Genomic DNA, 17073 nt, shown 5'->3' on the forward strand with positions numbered 1-17073 from the left:
GCATTTTAAAACTGTAAAATGTTTAAATGAGTGAGAAATAGGTGTAATTGTTGCATTAGCTTGTGAGTGAGCAACGTATACTATTACCCTAAATTGACATGACTTATTTTTCCATATTCAATTATTGGCCGTGGCTGCAAATACTGAGTTGTTGCTCGTGGTCAAACCCCTCCCCTCCGGAAACCCCGTTCTCAAAGCTAAGGAACCGGATCACATTCTGCACATGTTATTTTAAACACACACACACACAAACAGCTCACACTCCCGTTCCCTTTAGGGTTCTCTTTACTCACCCTCTTCTGCATCATGATGATGCAGCCTGTCTGCCTAGTATTTCTTTAACAGCTCAAATAAAAAACCCTGTGGCGATCTGAACAAACAATCCAAAAAAGATTTATTGAAGGCTATAAAACCTTCTGTCTGTTGTAATGGATATTGCATTTGCACAAGCAGGACGTAGTCCCTTCACATTGCATTGGAGTAAAAACAAGTAACGTTGTCTGTGATGTAGGCGAACCTTTATAGTTGCTGCAATACAGCATGCGCCATTATTCCTAACGTCATTTGTCAAGTACTGCTTTAGACTGCCTACTATTTGTGATGATAATCTTCATAGTTATGCTGCCATATCGTAATGAGAGTAGCTGGAAAAAAAGAACTAGCCAATGTTTGCAATCATAATTCATCGCTATTTTGACTATGTGTCTTGCTTTGTTTGACATGCTTGCTTAAATATACACAAACATCTCCGTATCAATATCCATGGCAGGTCGGGTTCGAACAGCAGCTACTCCGTAAATAATTGTGTATTGCGCTAATTTCCCTAATGTGGACAGTTTGTGTTACTACTGTACACAAGCTTGTATTTTCACCACAAATTAAGTGGAATTACAAATCCTTTTCACCTTAAAATAAAAGTTTGTAGTCATCAAGATGATACTAAATCGATTGCTTTAAAAACAGATAAATAGCTTTGGTTTGGCACCGTTGATTTTATCATATGTGCCTGTCCATAGCATTTTCAATCTCAAATGGAAAGGACAAAATGTGGGCGGTGTCTTCAGAAAAGTCACTGGCCACAAACAAATACACAGATTTGCCAGTCAAGCTATCACTCAAATGAAAGCCAACGAGTCACTATGTAGAACTATATCTGTGACGTGATTACTCATTCAAATTATCCAGTCAAAGTGCTGCATTAACTTTTTTGTATTGGCCATCTACCATAAACATTGTGGCACTACAGGTTCTCATCTATCGATAGGTACAGTGTATTCAACTTCGTTGTGGTTAGTCTTTTAGAAGAGCACAAACTGTACATGTCCCTGCGGTTATTGTCCCAGTTCCATTGATTTCTATACAATATTGATGTGAGTGATTCATTTGTGCACGCTATTGAAAACAGTAGAACAAGCTAATCAATTCCAGTTTAGAGTTTCCGATTGGTAAATGTTGGTGTGTGTGCAGTTTATAAAAAGGTAGCTACTAATTTAGGAAAATATAAGTAATCTAAACACACGTGTGACACGTATGTGTAGCAGAGGAGGCTGGAGGTAGGATGGGCTCATTGTAATGGCTGGAATGGAGTCAAACATGTAGTTTCCTTAATGCTTGATACCATTCCATGAATTCCATTTCCGCAATAACAATGACCTATCCTGCTATAGCTCCTCCCACCAGCCTCTGATGTGTAGGGAGTATTTTTTGGTCTTCAAAATATTACAACCAATTTCAGCATATTGATTATGAATTTGAACATTTAAAACTAGTGTTTGGAGACTGGGCTATATAAAAAAAAATCCGTAACAGGAAGCAGCAACAGTATAATTAAAAAACCGTGTTTTAGGAATATAAATGATACTTCTAACATTAATTACAATTAATCCCATAACTACTGAATAAGCCAAATAACATGCTATGATTTTTTGAAATCGTGAAAATGTGTTTGTCAATACCAATTTCTCTGTATTACATGGGCCAAAACTTTAAAAACTAGCAGAGAGCCGACTCTGGAACTTTGATATACCCATAATTGTTGCATATTATGTAATTTATCTAGGCAAGTCAGTTAAGAACAAATTCTTATTTACAATGACAGAATTACAATGGGCAGAACGACAGATTTTTACCTTGTCAGCTCGGCATTCGATCTAGCGACCTTTCGGTTATTGGACGCTCTAACCTGTCGCCACAAATGTGTAAAACAAAATATTGACAAATTTGAAAAATCATTTTCACACACACAGTTCAACATTAGAGTTTAAAAATCTAAATACTACTCATATTACAGAGCAAGCAGTAACACGGAACCCAAACCAGCTGCGCGTGTGCGGCATCGTGCATACATTTATTTTGTCCCCCCACACCAAACAAAATCACGGCACGCAGGTTAAAATATTAAAACAAACTCAAATTATATTAATTTAGGGACAGGTTGAAAAGCATTAAACATTTATGGCAATTCAGCTAGTTAGCTTGCTAGCTAATTTGTCCTATTTAGCTAGCTGTTGCTAGCTAATTTGTCCTGGGATATAACAAAAAAATGCACAAGATCCTCTACTCCACCAATTAATCCACACATAAAACGGTCAACCGAATAATTTCTAGTCATCCATCTTCCTTCCAGGCCTTTTCTTCGCTTGACTTTATATTGCGATTGGCAACTTTCATAAATTAGGTGCATTACCGCCACCGACCGTTAGTCTTTCAGTCACCCACGTGGGTATAACTACTGAGATGGCACATGGGTACCTGCTTCTATAAACCAATGAGGAGATGGGAGAGGCAGGACTTGCAGCGTGATCTGCGTCAGAAATAGAACCGATTTCTATTTTATCCCTTGCAACGCAGGCGCGCGCGATCAGTGTGGGTCCAATAATTGAATAACAGATTTCTAAATGTATTTTGCAACGCTCACACACGCGACGCGAGCGGTGTGGTCAGCCTATAAAGCTTCACATGACACCAATTGTTGTTTTGTAGCACCTACAAATGGATGCCTGTGTAAGGCTAAAATGTAATAAATATGCCAACTTTGGTCAATTCTTTCTCTACTCTGCTTTTAGATACAAATGTCAAATACATGTCAACAATCTTTTGTCCTAAGCACCAATCTATGGATTACATTGTGAAAATCCCCAAAATCATGTTATTTTTATGTCCTGATTTCATACGGAATCTCTCACTACCAATAACATGGCACAACATCAGAAGGGAGAATGGCAGTCTGCTACTAAACATACACACCAATTTATTCCAATACCCAAACAAAGCTCATTGAAGATAATACTTCCTCCAGATGGCACCGCCTATCCCAGCCTATGCCAAGCTCACACCATACAGAGTACAGACCCAGAAATCAACACCACCATTCTCACGGGTGTGTGGTTCCATTCAAATGAACCCACAGAGATAATCAAAACAAGCAGGCAACTAATACTAAACACAGAGGTAGTGGCACTAGCAGTGTTAGTGAATACATAGAAACAGTATATGGACTTTCTGGGGCATCAGCATGATTTGACAAGAACTAGATGAAACCTCCAAAGGACATTTAAAGTGCCAATCAGACTCAACACCAGAGAGAAGCTAGTGATAGACTAGAGCAGGGCTCTCCATGCCTGTTCCCTCAAGAGCTACCATCCTGTAGGGTCCCTCCAACCAGATTTGTAATGTGATTCAGCTCATCAATCAGCTAATTATTAAATTCAGGTGCGCTAGATTAGGGTTGGCATGAAAGCCCAGGCATGAAACCCAGACCATAGCTCTCCAGGAACAGGGTTGAGAGCGCTGGACTAGAGTAACCAATACACCAATATTCTCTCGCAAGACTCCTCCGCAAGCGACACAGAGACTGAGAAGACTAATCATTTATAGAATTCCATAATTTGAAAATAAGAATTTGTTCTTAACTCACTTGCCTAGTTAAATAAAGGTTAAAAAAAAATAGTTCCATGTCTTTTGTGGATGCGATCATGTCCCAAAGGTTAAGTAACAGTTGTGTAGGTGCATGTGGGCAATTCCATGCAAACATAGTGATGCTGAGACTAAGATCTTTCATTTTAAAATGTATGTCAAACCAAAATTCAATGATTCTAAGTTAAACAAAAACCATACAACACTATGCACAAAGACTACTTAATTTCCACTGAACATTTTACAAAAACACATTTACTTGAACAGTGCAGATGCAAATCTTGTGCTGTTTGTGCCGTCATTGCTACCAAACTAACTGCACTTCAAGCAAGTGTTTTAAAATGTTCAGTGGAAATTGTTAAAAGTAGTCATTGTGCATAGAGTTTTGTTCAACTTGCAATAGTTTTTGGGGGTATGATATACATTTTAAAAGGTCAGCATCGCTCGGTTACAGTGGAATTGCCCATATCTCCAGCAACACACAAATGAAATAAACATTGAGAAGAATGAAACTCTGCAGTTAGATCTAAGTCACTGGTGTTGATCTAACTTTGAAAATCAAATACTCCGTTTGAACCGGTGAGAGAGAGAGAAGGGAAGCAGTTGAATTAAGAGAAAAGTGAAAGGGGAAAGAGCAGCAATTCAGAGGGACTTTCAGCCCCATATATAGCTCCAACTATTTATTCAATGAGGTCATTTCCTTGAGGACAGCAAAAAGGCTGCTCATGCAACTGAATCAAGTAGTTAGGCCTACCTAAAGAAATGCCATCTCTTTAATGCTGCTATCCCAGAGGGGCTGTTTGAGGCAGTATAACTTCTGCCTGATGCTGGAGACTGAAAAAAAGTACCCAGTCAGCAATGGTGCTCTGCCAACTAAATGGGATCAGTGGGGCTGGGGCCTGGGGGAAAATACTGCCATCATTGATGTTTTGCTTCAAGCTTCGATGATACAGTATGTCTAATGTGCCTAAACTGAGCACTACTGAAATTAAAAAGGGCGTGTTCTGGGATGTTATAACAGTATGCAGTGCATTCGGAAAGTATTCAGACCTTCACTTTTTCCATATTGTTACGTTACAGCCTTATTCTAAAATGGATTCAATTGTGTGTTCAGACCCTTTGCTCAGTACTTTGTTGAAGCACCTTGAGCAGCGATTACAGCCTTTAGTCTTCTTGGGTTTGACGCTACAACCTGGCACACCTGTATTTGGGGAGTTTCTCCCATTCTTCTCTGCAGATCCGCTCAAGCTCTGTCAGGTTGGATAGGGAGTGTTGCTGCACAGCTATTTTCAGATCTCTCCAGAGATGTTCTGGCTAGGCCACTCAAGGACATTGAGCCTTGTCCCCGAAGCCACTCCTGTTTTGTCTTCACTGTGTGCCTAGGGTTGTTGTCCTGTTGGAATCTAAACCTTTTCCCCAGTCGGAGGTCCTGAGCGCTCTGGAGTATGTTTTCGTCAAGATCTCTCTGTACTTTGACACATTCCTCTTTCCCTCGATCCTGATTGGTCTCCCAGTCCCTGACACTGAAAAACTTCCCCACAGCGTGATGCTGCCACCACCATGCTTCACCGTAGGGATGGTGCCAGGTTTCCTCATGAAGTGACGCTTGGCATTCAGACCAAAGAGTTAGTCAGACACATCCAGCCTTTTTTAAAAGACAGATTTATTTATTTACTAGCAAGCAATGAAAACCTGCATTGTAATTAAAAAAAGTCCACTTTTTTTTTTTACATAAGTGCCAAAGCTTATTGCGCTCTACACCCCCCACCAGCGACTAGCTCCTTGAGCATCAAAGGAAAGTTGGATAGAGATGTAGAGTTTTTTATAGATACTAAGTTAACAAACCAATTGCTTAATCATTAGGAAACACTCCCGCTATTAGGTAGAGTTTATTTACATTAAAATAAAGTTAATAATATTTGACAAAAATCTAAATGAATGTCGGCTAATTTAAAACGGTTTTGACGGTTATTTTATTTACATGTCCGTCTTCATCCATAACCGTCAGTTACACGGTTATTCAATTACCATCACTGCCCTATCCCTGACCCAGTCTAATATCTATATGTTTAAAGCAGACCACAGAGTCCCTGTGCCCAAGAACACCAAGGCAACCTGTCTAAATGACAATCTCCCCGTAGCACTCACCTCTGTAGCGATGAAACACTTTTAAAAGGCTGGTCATGGCTCACAGCCACACCATCATCCCAGACACCGTGAACCCACTCAAATCTGCATGCTGCCCCAACAGATCCAGACAATGGCGCCGGAGGTGATGGCTGCCGTTTTATGGGCTCCTAACCAACGGTGCTATTTAGTGTTTTTTTTCGCATTGTGTGAAACGTATTTTGTACATAATGTTGCTGCTACCGTCACTTATGACAGAAAAGAGCTTATGGGTATCAGAACAGCAATTACTCACATCGAACTAGATGAAGATTTTTTCTTTAGTGAGTTCGACGCAAAGGATATACTGTTTTCCCGAGACAAGGACAAAATCCCAGCCATTCACGTGAAGAAAAGACAGATGTACAAGGAGCGGAAATCGGGGTGGCTCGTGAGAATTCGTCGTCAAGTGTGTAACCCGCCTCAACCATCTGTTCTATTGGTCAACATGCAATCACTGGAGAATAAACTGGATAAGCTCCGTTTGCAACTATCCCAGCAACGGGACATTAAAAACTGTAATATCTTATGGTTCACCAAGTCGTGGCTGAACAACAACACGGATAATATACAGTTGGCTGGGTTTTCAGTGCATTGGCAGGACAGAACAGCTATGCCCGGCAAGACAAGGGGTGGTGGTGTGTGTATTTGTCAATAACAGCTGGAGCGTGATGTCTAATATTAAGGAAGTCTCGAGGTATTTCTCACCTGAGGTAAGGTACCTTCATGATAAGCTGTAGACCACACTATTTACCACTAAGACCGCACTCAACGAGCTGTATAAAGTCATAATCAAACAAGAACATGTCCATCCGGAAGCAGCGCTTCTAGTGGCCGGGGACTTTAATGCAGAAAACTTCAATCTGTTTTACCAGCATGTCGCGTGCAACCAGAGGAAGTAAAACTCTAGAAAACATTTGCTCCACACAGAGACACATACAAAGCTCTCCGTCACCCTACATTTGGCAAATCTGACCATAATTCTATCCTCCTGATTCCTGCTTACAAGCAAAAACTAAAGCATGAAGTACCAGTGACTCACTCAATACGGAAGTCGGCAGATGACCCAGATGCTACGCTACAGGACTGTTTTACTAGCAAACTGGAATATGTTCCAGGATTCATCCAATGGCATTCAGGAGTATACCACCTCAGTCACCGGCTTCATCAATAAGTGCATTGATCGTACGTACATATCACAACCAGAAGCCATGGATTACAGGCAACATCCACACCGAGCTAAAGGCTAGAGCTACAACTTTCAAGGAGTAGGACACTAATCCGGATGCTTATAAGAAATTCTGCTATGCCCTCAGACGAACCATCAAACAGGTTTAGAGACAATACAGGACTAAGATTTAATCCTACTACACCGGCTCTGACGCTCGTCGGATGTGGCAGCACTTGCAAACTATTGCGGACTACAAAGGGAAACTCAGCCACGAGACGGGCTAAATGCTTTTTGTTTGCTTCGAGGCAAGCAATACTGAAGCATGCATGAGAGCACCAGCTGTTCCGTACAACTGTGTGAACACTCTCCGTAGCCGATGTGAGCAAGACCTTTAAACAAGTCAACATTCACAAGGCCGCGGGACTAGACGGATTACCAGGACGTGTACTCAAAGCATGCGCGGACCAACTGGCAAGTGTCTTGACACTGACATTTTCAACCTCTCCCTGACGAAGACTGTAATACCCATGTTTCAAGCAGACCACCATAGTCCCTGTGCCCAAGAAAGTGAACGGAACCTGCCTAAATGACTACCGCCCTGTAGCACTCACCTTGGTAGCATGAAGTGCTTTGAAAGGCTGGTCATGGCTCATAACATCATCCCGGAATCCCAATTCCTACTCCAATTAGCATACCGCCCCAACAGATCCATAGATGATGCAATCTTAATCCACACTGCCCTTCCCAACCTGGACAAAAGGAACACCTATGTGAGAATGCTGTTCATTGACTACACCTCAGTGTTCATCACCATAGTGCCCACAAAGCTCATTACTAAGCTAATGACCCTGGGTCTAAAACACCTCCCTTCGCAACTGGATCCTGGACTTCCTGACGGACCTCCCCCAGGTGGTGAGGGTAGGTCACAACACATCTGCCACGCTGACCCTCAAGACGGGGGCCCCTCAGGGGTGTGTGCTTAGTCCCCTCCTGTGGTCACACGACTCCAACACCATCATTTAGTTTGCTGATTACACTACGGTGGTTGGCCTGATCGCCGACAACGATGAGACAGCCTAGAGGGAGGTGGTCAGAGACCTGTCAGTGTAGTGTCAGGAAAACAACCTATCCCTGGCACTACAAGGGTCCAAGCATGGTCCAAGCATACCAACAGTCGAAGAGGGCACGACAACGGCTTTGGCCCTCAGATCCTCAAAACCTTCAATAGCTGCACCATCAAGAACACTGACTGGCTGCATCACCACTTTGTATGGCAACTGCTTGGCATTTCACCGCAAGGTGCCTCAGAGTGTAGTGCGTAAGTCCCAGTAATTCACTGGGCCGAGCTCCCTGCCATCCAGGACCTTTATGCCAGGCAGTGTCAGAGGAAGGCCCAAAATATTATGAAAGACTACAGCCACCCAAACCACACTTATCTCTGCTACCACATGGCAATGCTGCAAGTCGTCTGGAATATGAACAGCTTCTACACCCAAGCCATCATACTTCTAAACAATACTGCTAAATAGCTAATCAAATGGCTACCCGGACTACCTGCATTGGATGTTTTTTCCACCAACTCCTGCACACACACTGGACTCTACCCACACACAAAAGTATGTGGACACCCATTCAAATTAGTGGACTCTGCTATTTCAGCCACACTTGTTGACAGGTCTATAAAATCAAGCACACAGCCATGCAATCGCTAAAGACAAACATTGGCAGCGAATGGCCTTACTATTTAACAGCACGTGGGGATCTCTCTCTTGAATTGTTGTAACAGTTAAGAGTATTTTATGGCTGTGTGCAATGATCATGAAGTGTGCATCAAGTTGGCTACTTGCAGAGGATATCATATAGCTTCAAGTTGAGCCTAATAGAATATTTGATATTGGATTTAACATCTGGTCTCCCAGCAGCGTTTGAACCTCTTGATGGGTTGCCACATCATTTTCCACCACTATACTAGAAAGGCTAATGCTTCCTGATGTTTCGCCCTGTGGTCAGCCAGGGGTAAAAAGACTGCTGCAACCTGATTGGCTAAACGCAGGGTGCACCATCAGGAAGTAGCATTCCTAGGCTTTAGCCACTCTGGCATGATGGTGGAAAATGGTGTTTCATAAAGAAAGTATGCATATTTTCCCGTTTTTTCCCGAGACGTTATTAAATCTAGTTAAGGAGGGGAGGACGGCTCATAATAATTTCTGGAATGGAGCTAATGAAAAACCATGGTGTTTGATGCCATTCTACTAATTCCGCTCCAGCCATTACCACAAACCCGCCCTCCCCAATTAAAGTGCCACCAACCTCCTGTGGTGGAGATCCATAAGTCCATTAGCAGCTGCCCAGGCTAGCAGTAGACATATTGTATTGCTTTCCTTCGATGTCGATGATGATATTGCTCCCAGTAATTATCAGCTATTGGTGGTGTTGTTTTGGTGCATTGTGTTTATGCCAATGCATGTAGCTGTGCAGGCCGATGTGAAACACACATGGTTTGCTACATAAGGGGCATCCCTGCTGGTGGGCTATTAAAGTGGGTAGTAGTTCACTGTGGGATAAGAGCCATAGGGTGGGGCTATAGACCCGCAGACGGCACCTACGGTAGACCTACATACACTAGATATACAAAAGGTATGTGGACACCCCTTCAAATGACTGGATTCAGCTATTTTAGCCACACCCGTTTCTGACAGGTGTATAAAATCAAGCACACAGCCATGCAATCTCAATTGATAAACATTGTCAGTAGAATAGCCTTACTGAAGAGCTCAGTGACATTCAATGTGGCACCATCATAGGATACCACCTTTCCAACAAGTCAGTTCATCATATTTCTTCCCTGCTAGAGCTGCCCCGATCAACTATAAGTGCTCTTATTGTGAAGTAGAAACGGCTAGGAGTAACAATGGCTCAGCCGTGAAGTTCCAAGTTCCAAACTGCCTCTGGAAGCAAAGTCAGCACAATAACTGTTTATCGGGCGCTTCATGAAACAGGTTTCCCTGGCCAAACAGCCGCACACAAGCCTAAAGATCACCATGCACAATGCCAAGCGTCAGCTAGAGCGGTGTAAAGCTCACAGCCATTGGACTCTGGAGCAGTGGAAGCGTGTTCTCTGGAGTGATGAATCACGCTTCACCATCTGGCAGTCCAATGGGACAAATCTGGGTTTGGCGGGTGCCAGGAGAACGCTACCTGCCCCAATGCGTGGTGCCTACTGTAAAGTTTGGTGAGGAGAAATAATGGTCTGGCTCAGCCCCTTAGTTCCAGTGAAGGGAAATCTTAACGCTACAGCATACAATGACATTCTAGATGATTCTGTGCTTCCAAATTTGTGGCAACAGTTTGGGGGAAGGCTCTTTCCTGTTCCAGCATGACAATGCACCCTGTGCACAAAGCAAAATCCATTCAGAAATGGTTTGTTGAGATCGATGTGAAAGAACTTGACTGGCCTGCACAGAGCCCTGACCTCAACCCCATCGAACACCTTTGGGATGAAAAGGGAACACGAGCCAGGCCTAATCGCTCAACATCAGTGCCTGACCTCACTAATTGCTTGTGGCTGAATGGAAGCAACTCCCCGCAGCAATGTTCCAACATCTAGTGGAATGCCGTCCTAGAAGAGTAGAGGCTGTTATAGCAGCAAAAGAGGGACCAACTCCATATTCATGCCCATGATTTTGGAATGAGATGTTCGACGTGCAGTGTCCACATACTTCTGGTCATGTAGTGTACTTACCCAGACACCCCCCCCAACACACACACACTATTGTTATTATCTATCGTGTTGCCTAGTCACTTTAACCCTACCGATAAGTACAGTACATAGATACTTCAATTACCTCGTACCCCTGCACATAGACTTTGTACTGGTACATCCTGTATATAGCCATGTTATTTTCTACTCCCTATACAAAACATTAGGAACACCTTCCTAATATTGTGTTGCACCCCCTTTTACCCTCAGAACAGTCTCAATTAGTCAGGACATGGACTCTACAAGGTGTCAAAAGCATTCCACAGGGATGCTGGCCGATGTTGACTCCAATGCGTTCCACAGTTGATTCAAGTTGGCTGGATGTCCTTTGGGTGGTGGACCATTCTTGATTCACATGGGAAATTGTTGAGCGTGAAACTCAGCAGCGTTGTAGTTCTCGACACACAAACTGGTGTGCCAGGCATCTACTACCATACCCCGTTCAAAAGGCACTGAAATATTTTCTTTCCCATCCACCTTCTGAATGACACACATACACAACACATGTCTCATTTGTCTCAAGGCTTCAAAATCCTTTAAACCAGTCTCCTCCCTTGTATCTACACTGATTGAAGTGGATATAACATCATTAAGGGATGATGGACTGACCAGGTGAAAGCTGTGTCGTGGAAAGAGCAGGTGTTCCTTATGTTTTGTGCACTCAGTATATAGCAATGTAATTCTTACTCTTTCTTTTTTGTTAGTCAGTGTATTTATTTCTCGTGTCACTATTTCAATTGTTTTATTTGATCTTCTCTTTAACTCTGCATTGTTGAAAAATGACCATTAAGCATTTTACGGTTAGTCTATGAAGCATGAGACAAATAAAAACATTATTTTAACACCAAATTATATAATTCATCATGGAATAATGGTGCCATATCCCTCCAATAGAATTCCAGACAATTGTAAAATATATGCCAAGATACATTGAAGCTGTTCAGGCCAAAAGCCCCATTAAAACACTTTATGATGGCGTTTCCTTTATTTTGCCAATTACCTGTACATGGAGTGTAAATTAAGAAGAGTACAGGTTGAAAAACATTTACAGTAAACGAGGACATAAAATGGCCCAGGCATTGTTCTGCTGAGGCAATTGGAGTCTTATCCAGGATAATTACAGTGCATTCAGAAAGTATTTAGACCCCTTCCCTTTTTCCACATGTTGTTATGTTCAAGCCTTATTCTAAAATGGATTCATATATATCCCTCAATCTACACAACACCCAATAATGACAAAGCAAAAACAGGTTTAGACATTTTTAAATGTACTGAAAATAAAAAACAGAAATACCTTCTTTACAGAAGTATTCAGACCCTTTAATATGAGACTCGAGCTCAGGTGAATCCTGTTTCCAATGATCATCCTTGAGATATATTTCTAAAACTTGATTGCAGTCCACTTGTGGTATATTCAATTGATTAGACATGATTTGGAAAGGCACACACCTGTCTATATAAAGGTCCCGCAGTTGACAGTGCATGTCAGAGCAAAAACAAAGCCATGAGGTCGAAGGAATTGTCCGTAGAACTCAGACAGGATTGTGTCGAGGCAGAGATCTGGGGAAGGGTACACAAACATTATGCTGCATTGAAGGTCCCCAACACAGTGGCCTTCATCATTCTTAAATGGAATAAGTTTGGAACCACCAAGACTCTTCATAGAGCTGGCCGCCTGGCCAAACTGAGCAATGGGGGGGGAGAAGGGCCTTGGTCAGGGAGGTGACCAAGAACCCGATGGTCACTCTAGAGATCCTCTGTGGAGATGGGAAAACTTTCCAGAAGGACAATCATCTCTGCAGCAGTCTACCAGGCCTGTATGGTAGAGTGGTCAGATGGAAGCCACTCCTCAGTAAAAAGCACTTGACAGCCCACTTGGAGTTTGCCAAAAGGCACCTAAAGGACTCTCTGACCATGAGAAACAAGATTCTCTGCTCTGATGAAACCAAGATTGAACTCTTCGGCCTGAATACCAAGCGTCACGTCTGGAGGAACCCAGGCACAGCTCATTACCTGGGCAATACCATCCCCACGGTGAAGCATGGTGGTGGCAGCATCACGCTGTGGGGATGTTTTTCAGTGGCAGGGACTGCGAGACTAGTCAGGATTTGGGGAAAGAGATCCTTGATGAAGTCCTGAGCACTCTGGAGCAGGTTCTCAGACTGGGGTCAAGGTTCACCTTCCAACAGGACAACGACCCTAAGCACACAGCTCAGACAACGCAGGAGTGACCTCGGGACAAGTCTCTGAATGTCCTTGAGTGGACCAGCTAGAGCCCGGACTTGAACCCGATCGAACATCTCTGAGACCTGCAAATAGCTGTGCAGCGACACTTCCCATCCAACCTGACCGCGCTTGAGGATCTGCAGAGAAGAATGGGAGAAACTCTCCAAATACAGGTGTGCCAAACTAGCGTCATACCCAAGAATACTCGCTGCCAAAGGTGCTTCAACAAAGTACTGAGTAAACATTCTAAATACTTATGTAAATGTGATCAGTTCCTTTTTAATACATCTGCAAAAATGTCAAAAAACTTGTTTTTGCTTTTCATTATGGGGTGTTGTGTGTAGATTGACGAGGGAAAAAACAATTGAATCAATTTTAGAATAAGGCTAATGTAACAAAATGTCAAAAAAGTGAAGGGGTCTGAATACTTTTAGAATGCACTGTATATGTAAGAAGCTTTTATAGGTGTTAATGGATGTCGATGACTGTGTTCATAATTTACCATTAGGCAAAGATTTTAAAGGGAAAAATGGAGGGTATGCCGGGGGTCTGAATGTGTGCTGCTGGTCAGAACATGTAGAAACAGGTCTGAATGTGTGCTGCTGGTCAGAACATGTAGAAACAGGTCTGAATGTGTGCTGCTGGTCAGAACATGTAGAAACAGGTCTGAATGTGTGCTGCTGGTCAGAACATGTAGAAACAGGTCTGAATATGTGCTGCTGGTCAGAACATGTAGAAACAGGTCTGAATGTGTGATGCTGGTCAGAACATGTAGAAACAGGTCTGAATATGTGCTGCTGGTCAGAGCATGTAGAAACAGTCTGACTGCATCAATGCAATGCCTGATGCTTGTCCTCTCTGCCTTCTTCATAGCAAGCAATAACAGAGTGCGAGGCACTAAAAATGGCTTGGGAGGCAAGAGTGCTAGAGGATCCAGCCTGTTCAAACCCACGCACTCTTCCCACTCAACTTCAGTCTAGAACAGTCATCTAGCTCTGATATCCATCTCCTACTCATTCCCAGGAAATAAACAGCTGAGGATTCAGTCACTGCATATAAACTATATTCATTCTGCACTTTTAAAAAGATTTTAACTGGCACTGTAGAAGTTTAATTCCGTTTCAGAAACTGCTTAACATAGCATCTATGGTAACTGCAGGAAAATCCACTGCTAGGCCTTCAATTCAGTTTTGAAATGTGTCTGGGGGAGATTCCGATGGAAATACATACATTTGTAAAATATGAGTGTTTAGGATGTAGGTGTGGCTATTTCAGTCTGGAACAACTATTATCACAATAAGTTTATGCGGAATGTTTTCAGGCCTATTAACAGATGACAGTCCTCTCGACATTCCACAGCAGTGAGTATGCCTGTCTGGGTAAATGCTCCTCAATCGTTTCCTTGTTATTATCCTCTTAAACAGTTGGCTGAGGTCTACAACCCAGTCCTCTCTTTGGCAGCTACTACAACGCATCTGTCTGTATAAGAGACAAGCGCGCATGTGGCATGCCGTTGGTAGTGGTACCCGTCTGGTGCATATCCCATATAGTGGGCCAATCCCTTGCCAAGTGGAAGATCGCTCAAGAATTTGAACGGAATAAATGTTTCCATAGAAGTAACCTACAACGATATACACATTTTCCACTATTCCCCATAATCTTCAAACAGACAGTTCAAGGCTACGGCTATAGTTAAAGTATGTTGTCTGCTGCATCAAATGCTCTCATGTCTCAAAAGAAAAGGGCGCAATTATTTTTTATGACTGTCCTTATACCCTTACATAGGCTTATGTAGCCACTATTATCGTAACTTTACCGGGAGCAATTCATTATAGGCCTCGTCTGCATGTCATCTGAATAGCCGGCTACACATTGTCATAGAAGGATACAGATGGTGCGGTTATCGGTGCAAAAATGTAGGCTAACGATAATGTGCAAATACAGTTTGTTAATCTAAAAGATAGTGCAATAGGCCTATAATTTCTCAAGTTAATGTTGTTGACCTGCATCAAAGGCTTTGTGGAAATTCGGTTACAATGTATTATCTGAACATAAAAATGTATACATGTCTTGGTTAAAAGGCGTAAGAAGTCTACTTATTACTATGTATTTTTTCGGTTGCTTCAAAATGCGAAAGGGGAAAACATGGGACCTATTAATAATTAATAAAATATTTAAGCAGACTTACCAGTAAACTTTCTAAGTTTATCGCAGATCTTGGATCTTTGATCATGGCCTCCAGCTTTTTCAACCGGTTTTCCATCCTTCTCTCTGCACCAAGCGACATCTTTGCGATTGATTAATGCCCGTTTCGTTTACATATAAGACGAGCCTTATGAGAAGTCTTAAGAGTTTACATGAGAAAAAATATTTTAGTTCTTGAGCAATCGCCGTGGGCCTAGCAGCCTCCGACTCACCGCCCTCTGAAATCGCTTCGGAATTACAGTGTCCACAATGAAGAGGAAAACATAATCCACCGTGAAGGGAGAAGCGCCGCTCCTCAAACTTGCCAATTAGTTAGGAGATGTCGTTGAACGCAAATTAAGGTAAAAACTTATGGTAACATATTCAATATAAATGTTCTTTAAGGTCCACACGGCGATTAAGTTAACATTTTTACAAGATTCAGCAACAGGGCGTTTTCTTTGACCCCCCTCCCCTTCTCTTTTTGGGCGCTCCGAAATGCTTTGCTTCAATTTCAAAAATGTGTTTCTAAAACAGTCCGCAGTGTTTAAAATCCAACTTTAGAAACTCTCAAATTACATGGATTTTGTGACTGCCTCACAGTCGTAGGCAAATGTACAGGGTAAGAATGGCGTTCTCCAAAATAGCTTGCGTGATGAATCGTTAAACTTTCTATGATCAGTTCTTCTCCCATGCACTAGATGGGTATTTATCCCTGCATGCCCAAAAACAAAGGTTTGTCGGAATGGCTAACTACAGTTAGCCACCATGGAGTCCTCGTACACTACATACTCCACTTCCAGCGCTAGATCTCTCTCCTCCCTCTTCTGATATCAACAAGCAAACACAGCCGACTCATTTACCCATAAGCCTCCTCTTGTCTATATAGCCTGCTGTCCAACGTGGGAAGCTGCATGATGAACCCAGGCCTATGTGATGAAAGCTCTCCTAAAGTTTTACAAATACGTTCTTCACACTGAGAAATTATTCATCTGATTGATACATTATTTCCACTATTTAACAGCACATAGGTATCTATCTCTTGATATTGTTGGGACTTGAACCTGCGACCCTACAACTGTCCATGTGACTATCACGCTAACACCTTGTTACAACAATAGGTTTGAACCTCTTGATGGGTTGCCACATCGTTTCCCACCACTATGCTATAATGGGTAATGCCTAGGAATGCTATACTTCCTGTGTTTCGCCCCATGTTCAGCCAGGGGTAAACAACAGACTGCTGCAACCTGATTGGCTGAACGCAGGGCGCAACATCAGGAAGTAGCATAGGCTTTATCCACTCTAGCCTAGTAGTGGAAAATTGTGTGTTCATTAAGAAAGTATGCATATTTTCCCATTTTTTTTTCAGCCTTCTCTTTAAATCTAGTTAAAGAGGAAATCGAAGCCTTTGCAGCCTGAATGGAGAATGTTTCATGTACGAACCGGTCGCCCGGGGACTCCAGTGTATTACCAGCTGTGCACATCAAGCCCAGACCCTAGTGGAGAACACAGGAGGCTGCTGAGAGGAGGACGGCTCATAATAATATCTGGAAAGGAGTTAGAGGAATGGCATCAAACACCTGGAAACCATGTGTTTGATGTATTTGATACCATTCTACTAATTCCGCTCCAGCCATTACCACAAACC

General features: G+C 42.6%; 1 protein-coding gene across 2 annotated transcripts in view; it reads right to left on the bottom strand.

Moving 5' to 3' along the window:
- The window catches only part of LOC110505685 (rho-associated protein kinase 2), a 52059-nt gene extending 35766 nt beyond the window's left edge, over window positions 1-16293 (bottom strand). For both annotated transcript variants that reach the window (XM_021585072.2, XM_021585071.2), the window contains exon 1: window positions 15427-16293. In XM_021585072.2, the coding sequence (XP_021440747.2) occupies window positions 15427-15525 (99 nt within the window). In that variant the 5' untranslated portion in view covers window positions 15526-16293. The remainder of the gene's footprint in view (window positions 1-15426) is intronic.
- Between the last annotated feature and the right edge of the window lie 780 nt (window positions 16294-17073).

Source organism: Oncorhynchus mykiss, chromosome 25, assembly GCF_013265735.2.
Source record: "Oncorhynchus mykiss isolate Arlee chromosome 25, USDA_OmykA_1.1, whole genome shotgun sequence".
Taxonomy (NCBI): Eukaryota; Metazoa; Chordata; class Actinopteri; order Salmoniformes; family Salmonidae; genus Oncorhynchus; species Oncorhynchus mykiss.